This window comes from Anopheles marshallii, chromosome 2 (genome assembly GCF_943734725.1).
Source record: "Anopheles marshallii chromosome 2, idAnoMarsDA_429_01, whole genome shotgun sequence".
NCBI classification, from domain to species: domain Eukaryota; kingdom Metazoa; phylum Arthropoda; class Insecta; order Diptera; family Culicidae; genus Anopheles; species Anopheles marshallii.
Window position 1 is genome coordinate 193,174 of NC_071326.1, and position 17,760 is coordinate 210,933.

The 17,760-nt window shown below is 47.4% G+C and overlaps 1 protein-coding gene across 1 annotated transcript; it reads right to left on the reverse strand.

The window, feature by feature from the left end:
* Positions 1 to 3,358: 3,358 nt before the first annotated feature.
* On the reverse strand, positions 3,359 to 15,209 carry LOC128719722 (histone-lysine N-methyltransferase ash1). Its single transcript, XM_053813352.1, has 7 exons — positions 14,983 to 15,209; positions 14,129 to 14,867; positions 5,581 to 13,630; positions 4,390 to 5,516; positions 4,116 to 4,319; positions 3,731 to 3,805; positions 3,359 to 3,526 (listed from the first exon to the last, which is right to left on the reverse strand). The coding sequence occupies exons 1-7, from the start codon at positions 15,207 to 15,209 to the stop codon at positions 3,359 to 3,361; spliced, it is 10,590 nt and encodes a 3,529-aa protein (XP_053669327.1).
* Between the last annotated feature and the right edge of the window lie 2,551 nt (positions 15,210 to 17,760).

Sequence of the window (17,760 nt, forward strand, 5' to 3'; positions counted from 1 at the left end):
ACAGGTCTTCTCACTGCGTTGATCGAGCATGCCATGGCATAAACTGGATGGATGATCTAATGTGTCAATTGCTTGTTTGCAAATGTCAAACGTTTACCAGATCAATGATTAAAATTACAACATTTCTCGTTCGGATAGCTCCCAAAAGGTTTAGCCTTTTATAAAACCCTTCCGTGACATATTTCACACTAAAATATTGACACAAACCCTTGGTGCAGAGATGCTACCAACAAGTATTCTAACCTCAAAACCTGACCAACTAATGTATGTAAAATTATTTCATAACCACACATACACACACTCCTCTGTACACACGCAATTAGCATTCATCTTCGCTATAAATCTCCTCGCTCGTATCTGATCGTACGCGTGCAAGGCCCTTGAAACAGGAACGTTAGTACCACACGTGAGTCGCCGGGAGCTTCGACGAGAAGTGACTCGTCAAGAGGATCCGGCAACCACCTGAGCCGCAAACTCCGATCCGACAACCGGGTCTGTGAGTCATGGGGGTTGTGTTTTTTTTTTTGCTATTCCTCTCTACAAAGTTACTAAGCTACAACGACGTTCCCATCGGAAGGTGCGGAAGATCATTGGCTACGGGTATGGGTTACGGTCTGAAACCAGGAATGGATGTGAATACTAATTTATTCCGTAACTGAAGCTTTCATTTGCGCTTGAAATAAACGACGCAAAATGTTGCTACCACCGTTAGTTAGGTTAATGGCGTTTCAACTCTTGAGGTGAGATCGAACCCCTTCAAATTTCGAAGATGATCTTGGACGTTGATTGGAAACTTGAATTTCTACTTTCGCTGGACTTTTTGATCCCAAGTTTCACACCCAAATAATGCCGTGAGTCAACGTGGAAGGCGTTTTGAATCATTCACAAGATTAAAACGGATGGCTACTTGTATTCGGGACCGGTGCCGTTTATTAAACATTTAATGTTACTAGACAGTAACGAGCAAATGCGCATTCGAGGGTTCAATAAATGGGAAGTTACTCCACGTTTGCTTTAATTCCTACCATCCACCTCTATTCGTCGTCCGCGCAGGGCACGTATGACCCACTCAGGAGGAGGTCAGATTGCATATTAAACGCCCTCTCTTGAAGGCGTTCGGGAGTGTGTACTGCCTCGCTCATGCTGCATGCTTTACCTACGTCATGGAAATCACCTCAGCCCGCTTGGGTCCGAGACCCAACACATCACGTCATCTAACGAAAAGACAAGATCTTAATCCTGATCATGACAGGTACGACCGGTGAGTAATCCAAAAGCGTGCAATAAGTCAGCGATCACAACACCCGCTCGAAACGATGACGACACGATGTATTCAACACAACCGCTCGTGACGGTATCGAAGCGCGAACGAATGCTTGTTTAAAAAAGGATTGACAGCTCAGTGCACAATTCCGAGAACGTATTGCAATGAAGTTACTCAACTGTGGCTACGACGTGTGACGTTTCTTTCGATTGAATAGGACACTACCACGCTAAACAGGCGCTTACGTTTCGTTTAATTCACTGCTGAACAAATGTTCCAAAAAAGTGGTTTTGTTTTATTTCCAGAGAATAATAGAGCGAAACGCGTCTGCGCGTCTCAGTGCTGCTGCGATGTGGGTGTGTGTAATTAATTTCCTGTCTAGCACCACGGTTTCCTGTTTTTTTCCTCTTTTAATCTTTCTATCCCTCTAATCTCTCTATACTACTCCCCATCGCAAATGAAAGCCTCTTTCTCTCTCACTCACATATTGAACCTTTCATCTAAACCAGCATGAAGCATTGTACAAGTTAATCCTTTTGCGTTGGATAGATCGTCACCTCACGCTCACGGGATGCACGTCGTGTTTTGGAAATCTTCAATAAAGCGTGCATGGTTGACTTGCTTAGCGTTTCAACACTGATCTTAATAAGTTATTAAATTGCTATCCACTTGTATTACTGTATGTTCCCCAAATGATCCCCCATTCCTCAAGTGCGCGCGTCTGTGTGTGCACTAATGATCTGCATCTTATCCTATTAAAGTTGGTGCATTGTGTGTTTTGGGGTGGCAGAAAAATAGATGTATTTCTTTTTACACCACACTAATGCCTAATTGCCTATGACCTAATAATTATCCAGTCCATTCGATTCGGTGATTTGACAGAGTGGGGAGTGAGGCTTTTTTAAAGGAGATTTTTTCGTGTCTCAGCAACAACTGTTCTGTGGGGAAATTCAAACGCTTTTTATTCCTTTTTCCCTTTCTCTCTGTTTCTCTCTCTATATACTATATATCCTTGGCATCGATGATGGCCCTTTTTGCATTACCTATTTACAGTTTTAACATCCACTTCGGGTTCGTAGATTTTTCCAAATTCTAGTTCACTGCTCCTCAATATGTAACGCACCTATCAGTGGCACAAACATACGCTCATTCCAGTTCTACTTACACTATGAAAGTTAAAGGTACGGTTATGAAGGTCCATTCTAGTTCAATGCAAAATTAAAACACATTTCGAATTCTACACGCTTATGCAAATGGTTGTAATAATAATTACAATAAATTTGTTATACCAATATTAACGAAAACCATAGAGGGCCAAGAAAATTGTTCCAATTCGTACAAATAAATAACAATACGGGTGTACGAACCGGCAGGGTGTAAAACAGCAAAAGAGAGATCCCTTTGCTTTCAAACCCTTTTTAAGCACGGTTAAAAGGGGCTTCCTTTCAACAACAAAAAAAAAACTAACAACCCTAATTGCGATGGTCAAATATGTCCGTGAAAGTGTTTAACAATAATAAATACAAAAAAAATCTTATCAAAATAAGGTACAGCATGGGGCGGTGTAAGTATTGTTTATGCGTGTATGAGTATATGCGTGTACTTATGTGTGTGTATGTGTATGAGTATAGATAAAAATCTCTAATTTCGTTAGCATCCTTTTTGGGGATGCAAAAGGAAAGCTTACAAGAACCACCACTAGAAAATATACTTGGAGTGTTAAAAAAACTATCAACTTCCATAAGTTCATAAATGTATCATGTTGTGGTTGTGTTCATGTGGGCTCTCCTTGTATCTATAAGCCTCCGTCCAGCAAGAATATCTCTTTCACCAATAGACGACAGCAATTCGGACGAATCAAATTTCCTTCTTGTTTGACTCGCAGCAGCACGCACGTTGCGCGCCATAACGCTGGCGTGCTATCGTGTGAAAGAGAACAGCTTGCAATAGGCATTGTGCCATCAGGTTTTGGTATTTTGCCTGGTATATGAAGCAGTATCCGCGAGAAAAAAACAATGAGTCCCTGGTATCGGGCGCTCAGTCGTAACATCGCTTCCATTTGCGACGCCGTTTTCTCCTCTTTCGAACCCACTCTCAAATAACCGGCACCGGTGTCGAGTTGTTGGTCCGTCGGAGACGTGCACCGCGTCCCGTCAACAGGTACGATATGTCCACCACCGGTAGCGCGTTCGGGTTGAGTGCTAGCTTTTGCATCAAGCGGGACAACACCTGTTCCAGCCGGTTCCGTTTCTCTGCCAGTGTCTGTGATGTCAAAGAAAAGAGAACATTGTAAGTAAGCTAGTTTTGTAAACAGATCTCCTGCAAAGCAGTGTTTTCTCTCGGTCATCAGAGCGTTTATTAACTGCAGAGCTTTGTCATTTGATCAGTATTTTAGATGAAATAGGCTTTTAGAAGCATTTATACGGTAAAGAGAAAGTAACTATTTATCGAACAGTGTATATGGACCTTGGATTTTCTTGGCGACTTTGCCTCCACCGTCGGAGGCTGAACCGCGAGGGTTCGTTCTATGCTCAAGCCAGTCTTTGGAGTACAGAAAAGACAAAACAGAGAAAGAAAAGACAAGGAAGATAAATGTTTACGTTATGTGTTATCATATTGTGACACGGTTGGGTGAGATATTTTAATGTTTTTTTTAATGAATGCAATCTAATAGTTACTACATGAAATGTGTGATTTTAACTCAGCATTTATAATTGATGATTGATGTTTTGGCTATACCGCTACTCTTCTAAATTTGAACAGCATTATGAACAGATGACAGATCGTGTATGATTATGTAACGAAATGAATGCTTGGGGTTTACTATTGATTTATGGCGATCGCAACTCACCTTCGGCGGTGGTGGCAGCAACTGTATGATCGGTGTCATCTTCTTCGAGCCACTTGAATGGCTTCCTCCAGCACCACTAAAACCGGAAGAACCGCCGGCCGACCCAGTCGACGATTGTCCACCGTTTCCATCATCCTTCTTCGAACCTTTCTTCTGCCTGTCTCGTATTGAGAGCAAATGTGCCAGCGAACCAAGATCGTGAGGCTGTAACATAAACCGATGGATTAGAATACAAATACCTGCGCCTGCGGAGAATCGCATACGGATGACTTACAGCGAATGTTTTTGCTATCTTAAGCTTCTGCTCAAACTTGTGGAACGCGTACGATTTCATGCAAACCGGATGCGAGTGGCGGGAAATCTTCGAAAAGAGCCGCGCACTCTTATCAACGCGCAGCTCGCAGATGTAAACGTGCGGTTCGGAACTGTCGACCGGGCGTCCTTTGCAGAAAGTGATCGGATCGAGCACCCAGCACCGATCGACCACCAGCTCAATAGGAATGACCTCATACAGTGGTACCCGCATCACCTCGTTCGGATAGAAGCGTCGCGTCGGTTCGTGATAAGTTTCGTGGGGCCGCAAATAGTGATGACCATATACAAACCGCCGGCCATCCTTGTCCTTCCAGAGGCTCTCCACACGGAAGATGTCACACTCGCTGTACTCGATCTTACCAATCGTTTCGTACGTGTGCTTCCGCACCGGTGCACTCGGATTGTTCGGGTCCGGTGACATCGGAATGTCACGCAGCACGTACACCGTATCTGTCTGACGAATTTGCAGCTTACCGCGCATAAGCGAGATGTAGTATTGGTAACCTTCTTCTGTAAATTCGTTCAATGGAATCTCGTAGTTTACATCGCGCGGATCACACTTCTCGCACAGATAGTTCTCCACCGCTGGGTCTGCCTTGGTACACTCGATGTGCTGCCAGACGAGACATTTCGAGCACTGGATCATCAAACCCTCGTCCTTGAACAGTCCACAGATGCACCGTATAATGTCTTCCGTTTGCTCTTGTCTACGACCACGTTTAGGTTTCGGCACACCTGTTTCCTCTTCGGGTTCTTTCTTCGGCACGAAACCTCGCAGCAGTTCGTTCTCTTCACCGATGTAAGCCTGCAACTTCGGTACCTGTTGCTGTTTGCAGGTATAGTAGTGCGATTTGAGCGCTTCCGATGCTACGCCTTCGGGTGAATTGATGCCATAGTATTTGATCGCGTTGCTGAGCATGATCAGCAGATCATCTTCGAATACTTTCGGCATACGATACACACCCTGCTCGATGTTTGTCTCAATCTGCGCCAAATCGATCGGTTTCGGGATACGCTCATAGTAGAGCGGAATTTTCTTCTTCGATGGCAATTGAAGTTTACTGATAAAGGGTATTCCTTTATCATCTGAAATTGCAAAACCATAATGTTAGCTATATTTTCTTCACTCAATAACATCCTTGACTCTTACCTTTCAAAGTGGCAATTTCGGTGCATATGTCCTTTAGTGCCACAGCGATGCGTGCCGTTTTCTCCAATTCCGGATCGTCCTCGACGAAGGCGAGTCCTCGTGTGCGAATATTGCGCGGACAGCGTAACGCGGAAATTTGAGATGCAAGTGACGGCTTTCCAGAACTCGTTTGATCGGCTCCCGAAGTTGCTCCTGCACCACCATCTGTTGCAGACATTCCCGTACCACCACCAGCCCCTCCGGTGGATACCATCGTAGCTGCACGTTCCTTCTGACGGCGGATCTTATTGAGATTGCGCAGCAGGAAGCAATGATGTTCGGCTATCAGTACACGTTCCTTCACCGTTGGCGGATGGAATGTCGGTAAAGGTGTACCGTTAAGATGCACGATCGGTTGATTTTTCTTCGCCTGTCGTTTGCGCGATCGGGCTGCGCTACGTGGACTCAGTTCGACCACCAGTCCACCACCACTTGCCGGTCCATTTGCGCCAGCAGATCCATCAGATCCGCCCGACTTGCTGGGATCCGTATCGGTACCGGCCTCGGATGGATTGCGGTGTCCCGTACTGCCGTTGGACGAACCGAGCGGAATGGGTTTGATGCGTTGCGATTTTCCCCCAATTACACCACGGCACTGCTCCGAACCGCAGCGGCAAGGTTGTCCCTCGGAAGGGTTGAACAGGCTGAAATTGTAGTCATAACTTAACTCCTCATTCGGCAGAATGTCCCGCAGGGCGAACAGTGCCATCCGGAACAATCCATTCACGGACCACTTTTGCATTTCACAGTTTGGTGCACAGGAATGGTTCACAAACCGGCAATCACTCCCCATCCGATGACCATCAATCACCAATCCTCCGTCCAGGTTCAGGCAGTAGTGGTGCGTGTCATTCAAATACAGCGTTCGCATTCGCTCCTTGAACTCGCGCTCCGTCACCACCTCACCGAGATACTCCATTATGAAAGTACCCTTTATTATGGGTTCCCGCGACCGTATACCCCATCCCTTCTCCTCCGTCATGAACCGTTCCAGTCCAGGGGCGTACTCATGGCGCTGGATGCTCGTATTCCTGCAGCGATCACCACACGGACAGTGTTCCGGTACACATTCGGTGTATACCATTCGATTGAGACAATCGTCCTGGCAGCCACTGTCCGGTTTGCAATTGCATTGTGGGTTGTCCGTCGATGGGTTCGGTTTCACGTCGTAGTACACGTTGGTGCGAATTTTGCGATAGTTCCAACTGGGTACAGAGTTTCGACCCGGAAGTTTACCATTCTCCTGCAGCCACCAGAGATCGTACGGTAGCTGAAAGTCACGCACTGTACGACGCAAAAAGCGCTCGCAATAAGCTGGTGGAGGAAGCAGCGTTTCCGGTGGAGCTTTCGGTCCCGAACGACCTTCACCACCGGTACCATCATCCTTGTAGCAATCGGAGAACAGGCCCGCTGTAATGTATTTCTTACGAGGTAACTTTTTGCTCGTGACACGTCCACCCGACCCCGAAGGTAATTCACGCGCTTCGCCGGAAGAAGTTGGCGATGGAGTGTCGCTTAACCGCAGGAAGTCCGATGGTCCTTCGTCCGGTGGAAGTGGATCGTGTTCTAGTTCTTCGGTTGAACTGGCTGGCTTAAGAATATGGGCCGTTTCTTCTGGCTCGACTGGTTCCACGATCGGTGATGTGATTTGGTGTCGCTTCGATACTGGATGCGCCGTTTCAGGCGATGGTTCTGCGGAAGCGGAATTATCCTTTTTAGCTTTCTTAGCAGGTTTTTCGTGCTGCTGAGAACGTAGAATTTCATCGCTTTTGCCACGTTTCAATCGTGCTGGAATTACAATCCCTACCGGTGGTGTTGGTGTAACAGACTTTGAAGCGCTTACTCTTGGCGCAAGATGAGCGCTTTCGATCGGTTCTGCAATAACAGGAGGAACGGATTTGCGACCATCTCGTTTTTGTTTCTTTCTGCCTGCTACTGCACCACCACCTACAGCGCCAACAGTCGGGCTTGCCGTCGGTGATCTGAGCGGAGACGACGAAACACGATCGGTGGACGCAACTGAAGTATTGCCGGTGATTGCCAGCGCTGTTCGTGGACGACCACGTCCAGTGGTGGGAGAATTTGGCGTTTCCGTTGCCGTGATGGGTGAAGTTGTTCGCGGACGACCTCTCGGACGTCCAGGAGTTTTCGGTGAAGTTGCCAACGGTTCCAGCAAAACGGTCGGCGTTGTCACCGACTGTAATCGCGAGATTGACCGCGAATGGATACGCTTCAACAGTGGCATTGAATCCAGCGACGTGGAATCCTCGTTATGTATGCCAGCAACGGCCCACGAATGCAATCGTACCGGTGTGCTCGACTGTGACGTTCCTTTCCCGACGGAATCTTCCGCATCTTGATGTATTTTCTTCACCTCTGACGGATCAAGTGCCACCGAGGAGCTGCGAGTACGCCGAATGGCTCCCGCGCTATCACCCTCTGGAGAGGTATCAGTGCTCGCCGCAGACTCTTTGTTTGATTTCTTTCCGACCGCTGATGGAGATCGGCCGGAAGAAAACTTACTGTTTTCTTTGTTCTCTTTAGCCGCACCTTTCGACAGGGTCTCACTTAACCGCATGATGTTCGGTAGCTGATGCTGTTCCGCCGAAACCGACACGCTCTTGCTGCGATTGCGTTCCTTAGTCGAACGATTATCTACTTCTACCGCCGCTCCTTTACGCTTACTACCACTGTCCGGTGGTGCTTTTTGCACTTCGTGCTTTCTCTTTCCTTTCCGGCCTGTGCCAGCCAGTGCGGAATCATCCTTACGGCCTCTTTCCTGTGATCGATGCGTCAACTGGTGCTCTGGCGCAAGCGGATTTATTACCGACTTCCTACCACGGCCACCAGTCGCCGGTGGAGTTGTGGCCACGTCACGTGTTCCTGCTGCGAGTGGCAGTTTACCCTGCAGCTTCTCCAAACTCACCACCGACAGACGAGGCCTTCCAACGCCCGAATGGCGCTCGATGAAGCTATCCGTCGGTTCGCCATCCTTCGGAACGCGATCGCACGATGCACTTTTGCCGGTGGACAATTGGTGCTTTTCCTTCAAGCGCGTTTTTTCCGCCTCGGACGGTACGTGACGCGTCAGGTTGGAGGAATCGAATAGATCCGGTCCCACTTCCGGCTTTAAATCGATCACCGACAGCGCAGCGTCCAATGGGTCACTTTCTGGTGTTTTCTTTTTCTTCTTCTTGACCGTTGGAAAGCCGGTTCGGTTTGGTTTCTTGCGCTTTTTCTTCAGCAGCAAATGATGAGCGCCCGTTTTGGTGAGCAACTTTTCGAGCACCTTCTCGGAGGAAGCTGTCGTGGGGGTGACGGTTGCAAGTACCCCACTTCCAGCACCCAAACCGGACGCTTTACGTTGTGCAGCAGTTAACACTTGAAGTTCGTCAGATTCGAGCTTGGTTGTGATATTGCCAGATCCGATGGCACTGGCCGAATCTTTACCAAGACGGGGTGAATCTAGCATCTCCACTTTGGCAATGAGAGATGGTATCGACGTGGGTGGAGGTATCACGAGTTCCAGATCTACCGTTGGTTCGAACACACCGGGCGGTGGACCAGAAGAGGTTGAAGTGAACCCACCGGAACCCGAAGGGAGTACGGATGCAGACGATTGTATAACAGACGGACGTGCCGGTGGCGTCGAACGATGGTGATGATGATGATGATTATGATGATGATGATGATGAAGATGGGCTCCAGCAGAACTCTCAGCCGTTCCGGTGTGACTCAAAGCTCCTGATACTTCTTGTTGGCGATTGTGTTTCTTCTTGCTTCCACCTGTACCGGTAGTAGAGTGACCAATACCACTGGACGGACTTCCACTGATGACGAAATCTGTAATTCCCTTTCTTCCAACCGCTAGCCCTTCGGGCGGTGAACTTCCGTTATCTCCAGCTGTGCCTGTGATCCCTCCGTTCACGATTGTTAGTGGAGAATTACTCGATTTTATCTGCTGTAACTGTAGTTCGGTGTCGGTCGGAACGGGACCCGGTTCAGGTGACTTCAATAGGTGACGTTTCTTCGGTGTTACAGCTTTGGTAGCTGCTCCTGATACGGACGAACCAGCCGCCGCAGAGTTGACCGATAATCGGCCACTGGTAAAGGCACACGGATTCAACACAGTGTGACTACCGGGAAAGCTGGAATTGGTAGAACCGCCACCGGATCCAGCAGATCCTTGACCAATACCGCCGTTAGCACCACTTCCGCCACCCGTTGATTTAACTTCGTCCACTCCGCTATTATTATCACTGTTGTTACCTTTCTCACCGGGTGTCAGTAGGTAGTGACGTTTCTTCAGTGGAAGCTTATGATCATCAGGACTCTGCGTTGGTACTGATTTTTTGTTACGTCGTTTACCCGTTCCACTACCTCCGCCACCTCCATTTCCTGCCGGTCCACCGGTTCCACCACTTCCCATTGCATTTCCCCCACCCGTCGCTGATGGAGAGTCGGTAACATGTTCCGAAGCTTTCCGTTTCTTTATCGATCGCTTCGTTTGATGTGCTTTGCCGGACGGCGCTGTCACTGCAGGAACATTTGTCGATGTCGTTTCCTCTGCAGAGCTCACCGAACGGCCACCTGATGATGTCCCCGTATCAGCCGATCCACCAACGATACGACACATGCCACTAAAACTTTCGCTCAAACGATCGACCTCGACATTGAACTTCAAATCCAGTCCCGACGAACTGGCAGCTACTCCTGCGTTAAGCACATCTGACGTAGCACCTGGTGCGACAGACATCGAACGTAGCCGTTTTTTGCGTCGCTTCATTCTGGCCGCAGCATGTCTCGATCCAGCCGATCGACTACTGCACCGGCTCATCGTACTCAAGCGTCGCTGCCTGATCTTACCGCAGCTTCCAATCACTCCGTAGCTTTTCACCGACATCACCTCCAAACGATCGCTGGTACAACTCTTCCTGCGGCTACGTTTCGAACAGACCGATTTCGTTGGCGACGCTTTCGGTATGGTTCCGTCCGCAATTCGCGCCATCAGATCGACCGATCCGGCAATACCACCAACACCTCCACCGACGGATAACGCAAACGAAGAGCTTGACTTTTGAAATCTACGATTACACTCCTCCGAGTTCTTGATCACGTTTGCCTTCGACAAGGGAAGCTTCTTGACCGCCATCAATTTTCCATTGTCTTCAATGTCGTCTTTCGACGCACCTTCCGCTGCGCCACGTTGTAGAAACGTTGCGAAAGCGTTTTTTGAACCCACGGTCGAGCTGGAGAACGTGTAAATGGCCGATTTGGACTCGTTGGCCGACCCAGATGGCTGTTGTTTATTGCTCATTGAAGCAAACACTCGATCGAAATTGTTCGTGGGAAGCACAAGCGTAGCACGATTCTCCGGAGCGAGTAAAGCATTCAAACTCCCGAGCGATTTACTGGACGATGCGGTGTTACTTCCAGAGCCAGTTCCGCCAGGCTGTTTTTTCACAGACGGTGGACGACCACGGGTACCCGGTTTCTTTATCATTGCTGATGACTTTTGCTTGAGAGCCACTGAAGCCGTCGCAGCGATTGAAGGTTTTGGTGACGGAGGTGGCGGCTCCTTCACAATCGCTTGCGATGGTTTGGTACGGCTTCTGTCCCCAAATCGTCGATCCACCACATCGTCATCTGAACGTTCGTCTTCCTTGTTGCCTTTTAGATGATTAGATTTCCTTCGCCGATCGATCGTTGGGGTGGATATGCTTTTGCTGCCACGAACTCCGGATCGTTCCGTTGCTTTTACAACACGCCCTTTTGCAACCGTTTTCGGTGGGGTAGGTTTACGCGGTGCTCGCAGCATCTTAACTGTCGGTTTGTCTAGCTGTTTCGTGCTACCTTTCCTACCTTTTTCAGGTGTTACTCGTTTAGCTTTGTCCACCAAACTCAATGCTGAACGATCCATTCCCGAATTGTCCGAAAATAAGCTCTCACGACTTTCAGCACTGCTGCTGCTTGTGCTGCTACTCGTACTGCTGCTATCCTCATCGCTTGTACTCCCCAGTGTCAGTCCGGCCATGAACATGATTTCCAACTCACCTACACTTGCCGATTTAGTACTACCACCTCCTCCACCATCGCTAGATGCGTTATAATTCTTCCGATCGTTGAGATTATTGTTGTGATGTTGTTCGTGCTGTTGTTGCTGGTGTCCAATTTTCTTGCGCCGTTTCCGCCTAACCTGCTTCCGGTGCCGTGTACTGCAGTCACTTCGATAGCCACAGCTTTTTGCCCTTCCGTAGTCACTCCGGTAGCCTGCACCGCGGCTACAGCTACGTCTCGAACGTGAACTGTAGTCCGATTTGTATCCCGAAAGACGACTGCGCCCACTGCCTGCTCCTACACCACCGTAATCACTAATATAACCACTTTGAGAGGCGAGTCGCTTGCTGCAACAGATTGTCGAATGACCACCATCACTTTTGTAACCGCTGAGTCGCGGTTCGTGGAACTTTTTGCTGATATCTATCTTTTGCCAGTGAGGATCAAGCCGATCTTCCGACAGGTGTGAAGTAGTAGATCCTGCTTGCGGTACATTAACGGACCCCCTTCCCGAAGATGATTGTTGTTGCTGTGCGGTATCTTTCTTCGGAGGTCTACCGACACCCCGTTTCTTAGGTCCTCGCGGTGGATAAAGAACTCGCTCGGTTGCGTACGTGTTTCGATCTAGGCAGGAGGAAAGCGAATATGCCGTGGTAGACTTTCGACTACTGCTTCCGACGGCAGTTGGAGCAGATAGCGCGTTTCCACCGTGTGGCGATCCACTGGCGGGTAGTATGGCATTCATTCCAGTCGAATCTCCTCCACGCACTTCTGATTTGCTGCGACGGGTTGAGGATAAACTTCCCGCTTCCAGGTTAGATCTCATTAGTAAATTGGGTCTTGCTTTGTCAGTTTTGGGCGAATCGGTAGAACTGTGCGTGGAAAGAATTCCCGAATCGGGTGATTCAATTACGGTCGGAATAGAAACTGATCTAGAAGAAACTGATGGTCGTGTGCCAACTGCAGGAGCTGCGGCGTTTGTCAAACTAGATTTTGGTGGACGCCCACGACGTTTCACGACAGGTGCCGCTGGTATCTGTGCATCGGATTTCATGCCCGCAGTAAGCCCATTTACAAGTGATGTGTTTCGACCGGCGGAAGCACCCGGGGCCGTTGAAATTATGGGAGATTCAGTCTTAATTTTACGAACATCTAGTTCAAATGGTCCACCACCTCCCGGTTCAGGACCGGCACTCCCTATCACTGGATCTGCTCCTTCCTCCATCGATGAAGATGACGAAGAAGACGTTGATCCCGACGAAGATGACGACGATGACGACGAAGATGGCGAACCGCCTCCAATGCCACTTGCATTTACGGCACTGTTGGCGGAAGTGCCCCCTGTTGCCCCCACACCTGCAAGTGTTTCATTTCCTCCGACCGAGCCAAGCATTTGTGTTTTCACCACAAAGTCGCGCAAAAGGCTGGATGTGTACTGTTGCGTTGGAGCGGACAATCCACGGATGCTTTCCGCATCGGATCCACTTTCGACGCGGCGGATTGCCGCACTGACTAGCGCCGGAAGTTCGTTGTCGCTAGAGCACGAACCACCTTCCGCAGTAAGTCCTCCGTCTCCTCCTACCGTAGATACTCCGCCACCGAGCGAGGGTGGAAAGGCTCCGTGCTGTTTTGCTGGTGTTGATGTCGAAAGCGGGGGCCTGTTGAATAATAGACCCGTTCCTCCTGATGTTGCCAGTGTTAAAAGACCACCTTCTTTACTGAACAATGTACCACTTTTGGCGGAGGGTGGTACACCAGGCAGCTTGGTTTGCGCATTCTTCCCTTTCGCTCGTAGAGCAGACAATCCTTTTCCACCCTCGTCGGAAGAGCTAGAGTCGGACGTAGTGAATTCGTTGGTACGACTCGCAGCACCACTTTTGCTGCCACTACGGCCACTCGGCATTTCATCTTCGTCCTCTTCATCGCTACTGCTGGAAGTAACAGTACGATTTGCCTAAAATGAAAGAATAGAGTAAAAAGATTAGTAAACAAAGAGCTCAATCCAACATTTTGACATTTTAAATCAAATTATTTGCGAAAGATAAGCTATATTCAAAATGAATAGGTTAATCGAGATATTGAAATGCATGTGGAAGAAGCGTATTTGTTAATTAAATACAGTTCCTCACTAACTCCTCACAAAAAACTAAAACACACTATAGCGCAGCAATTCGTTTCGCAGCAATTTCAAAACATACGGGTAGTTAAATAATCACGAATAAAACCGCATGCATCGAGCCATGTGTTACTCATTCGCCTTTTGCGATTAGAAGTATGGACAGATAAAAATAGACAGCTAAACTGTGTCACTCAAATATTGCGAAAGATTAAACTGCGTATTACACAAATTCACTTTTAATTTTGTGGTTCATAAGCTACTGTACGATTCTATACATACAAAGACTATATCGCGAATAAATTATAAATCTTCCAGGATACAACAAATACATACCATTTTCCGTTTGAGAATTTTTTGCTTTTTGCCAGCGGCGATGGCGTTTCCAGCAGTCGTAGTCGTCGATGTTGTCGTCCTTGCGTTGGTGGCAGTTCGTCCCGTCGTCGGCTTAGATTTATCGCTTGGATTATGATTGCTATTGTCACCAACTGTGCTGCTTGAATCGCTATCACTGTTGCTCGTGCAGGACGAGAAGGTCGAGCTGGGTGAACTGGAATCACTTTCGCTAACACTTTTCTTCGTCCGGCTCGCACTGCTCCCATTTCCCGAGGAGGAACGTTTGTTGGACTTTGAATGCGATGTCCTTGCTCGCTCGTGTACCCTGTTATCAGACGTTCTGCCTTGCTTTAGAGCTGCCGCTGTTGTCATTGTTTTACGACCTTCGGCAGACACTTGTTGGGTGGACGATGTTCTACATCGGCTTGAACCCTCCACCATGGCACTCTTCCCATTAGGGTTGGATCCTTTTTTCGCATTGGCCTCCTTGAAGGAATCGATTTTGCTACCAGTGGATCCGGTAGGTGGCAGCTGTTGTGCGGACGTTGCGGTTGGACCTTCGCTTGGGGTATTTCCTACATTTTTCGCTCTCCGATCAGCTGATCCTGATGGTGACGGAAGATCTTGTTGCATCAGTTGCTGCTGGTTGGATCCGAGCGACGTTGGTGAAGGCGTTGGTGTCGCATTGGATTGGCTTCGAGGAATAGCTATTTTCATTCGAAGTCCGGCACTATCGGAACTGTAAGCAAGCGTAAAACAGAACGGGATTTAGTAAGAACAAGTTGCAAACCATTTCGATCGATAATTTTTATAATTGGCTGGCGCCATTGTCATACGCGTGTCGTACACAATACCTCATAACACTAAACTGTTGGAGCTTTTCGGATGGAACACCTCCTCCACTGCTCTGCTTACTGCTCGTCTTGCTCGTAGATGCCGACGAAGAATCGGAATCACTCGACGAATCGGACCCATCGTCCGAATCGGAGGATGAGGACGACGATGATGATGAGGATAAAGGTGATTTCGCGTTGTCCGCTGGGTTTGTGGCGTCTATTGTATTGCTTTTCACGATGGTCATTTTGCTTCAGGGCAGCGGTTAACCGTTGGAGACCGAACAAAACTATTCTCCAATCACCTTAAAGAACAATTTCTTCACTTATTCTCTCCACTTTTTACTCATAAGACTTTGCTAGAGTTCCAGCTTTTTGTAATGACGGTTCACACCTAAAACGAAGAGAAAAATAGGTCTAATTAATAAACTACAATAACTACAATTAATAAATCTCATCACCTGGACAATATGATTGTAAGACCACCTATTATTATTACAAATGAAATACAATCCGATGTGCTTGTTATGATAACATGTATTCTTTAGCGAGTGTGTCTATCTTAATGGAATGAATCTTCTGAAAAAATGGTTGGATTGTTGAAGCATTTTGAAACATTCCCATTCTGTCCAAAGACATAAATTTCAACCGAAAGAATGCCCAATGCGTCTCATTTTGGCAGGTAGCCAGACAGACAAAAGGGACCCTTTCAGCTTTCGCCGCTGCTTACAAGGCACCGAGGAGTCCGAGACGTCATCATAAATCATCTCCTCGACGAAGGACGAAAGGTGCATAAACAGGCGAGAAAGGTTGGAGGTGTATTCAAGGTCGAAGACCACAAGGATGGATTGCAGGTCATAAGAGTTCGTCCTTGGATTACGTCACGTAGTCCACTGATGCTAGGCGTCTTGCCTCGCAGTTGATTGTAAAGCACATGCATTTCATTTTGTTTCATCTCTATCCTTTTCGTCTTTTGCGTGGCAGTCCAAATAAAGTGAACTAAATCCAAATCCATCTAAATCATAAAATGCACGATTAACAGAATTTCAACAAAATCAGTTTCGGCGACGGTAGTTCACTTTGATTTTTTTTAGGTCAACGCTCCCTCAAACCACTTCAATGGTCGCTTTTCTCTATTTCTGTATGCTAATGCGCAAATGTATATCCACGACCAAACGATCCAGTACGACCAAAACCAGTATAAATTCCATTCCAAACTTCTGTACATGTGAAACCGGTGGATAAATATGTGGGTCATAACAGTAATGGAATCGTGTGGAATGATGACACGTATCAGAAATGCTAGTGATGAAAGGATTTTAACTGTTTTGTTGATTAAGTAAGTAAGTTATACTTACACTTCCTAACACAAAACTGGATTGATTGTAGAGTTCTTTTTTACTTTACATTGAAGAGATCCAGAAACTAAACATACAATCATTGGCGCGTATGTTTATGGTACAGTTTATCAGGGGAAGAAAAAAATATAAACCTACCCGCATGGAAACATAAGTCAGTGCCAACGCACACAATCACAACTCGTTTCAGGTTGTTGTGTAGTGGTAGTGGAAGAATTAGAAGGCGCTTGTTTTGACCGATACGTTCAACCAACACACGCTCACGAACGATGACAACACAACAAGTACCACTTGTCAACGATCAAAACATAACCAGCCTTCACTGGGGCGCTTTCGTATTTCAATTTCAATCAAACATTCTTTCAGCAATACGCTAGAGATCCACGTCTGGCAAAAACACACTAGAGATGGTGCAGCTACATCGGAATCTCACTGCGTAAATTTTGACGAACGCATTTGACAGCTGCTCGTCGTGCAGCGTGCCGTTTCATTTTCATTCCTTTTCATTCGCACACAGCAACCATCGCTTCAACAAACAATCACACACACATTCGACACTTTCTTTTCTGGTCACTTTTCTATTCTCTTGCAATTATCCACTTCGTGGCATGAGAATGCACGCATTCTTCGAACGTTGCGAAACAAAACAAACCACCAGTTTGACACACGGCACACGCACACACTGCAACACTTCCGGGGGATTCTATCCCACACACACTAGCGCATCCAGCGCAAGAGCGAACGACCCCACTGTGCTGCGTGTTGCCTCATCTTTCTCGCTCACTCGCCAATCTTCTTCCTTACGTTTTTTTTGCCATACAACACTTTCACCCGAAAAACTGCATCCAATTATGCGCTTTTGGGCAATTCGCAGCAGTGACTCACTTCTATAGAATTAATTTAAGGAATAGACCATTTAACGTGCTCTAACGACCGTATTATGATTCAAGATTCTTCACTTCACTGTAAAATGCACCAAAGCAGCACACACACACACAGACGTGTACGCACACACGTACCTTTCGCATACGCACGGTACACACGGCATGCAGCTGAAACTGTTTTTTTTTTCTTTATAAATATCAATTCTAAAATGGCGTCTCACCGTCAAACGACACTGAACGAGGGATAAAATAACAGATGGATCGTAGCACTAGTGATGATTTACAATCAATGCTGATCAATTTCGGAACACTTTTCATGGATGATAGATGGGCTCCATGGGCCAGAACGCTCTGCAGATAGCAATAGTCAACCCATCACAATTGCGAAGGTCGTCAAAGCAAGCAATCACAATGGGATGTTATGACGGGCTCTACCCCCTTCGACTGGTGCGGCGCCTGATTTCGCACTTTCTCGTACCACTATTTTAACTTTTATGTTGATTCCCAGGGCGCTTTAGATTGCCGCAATCATTCAATCATGTGAAATCAGATCAAAT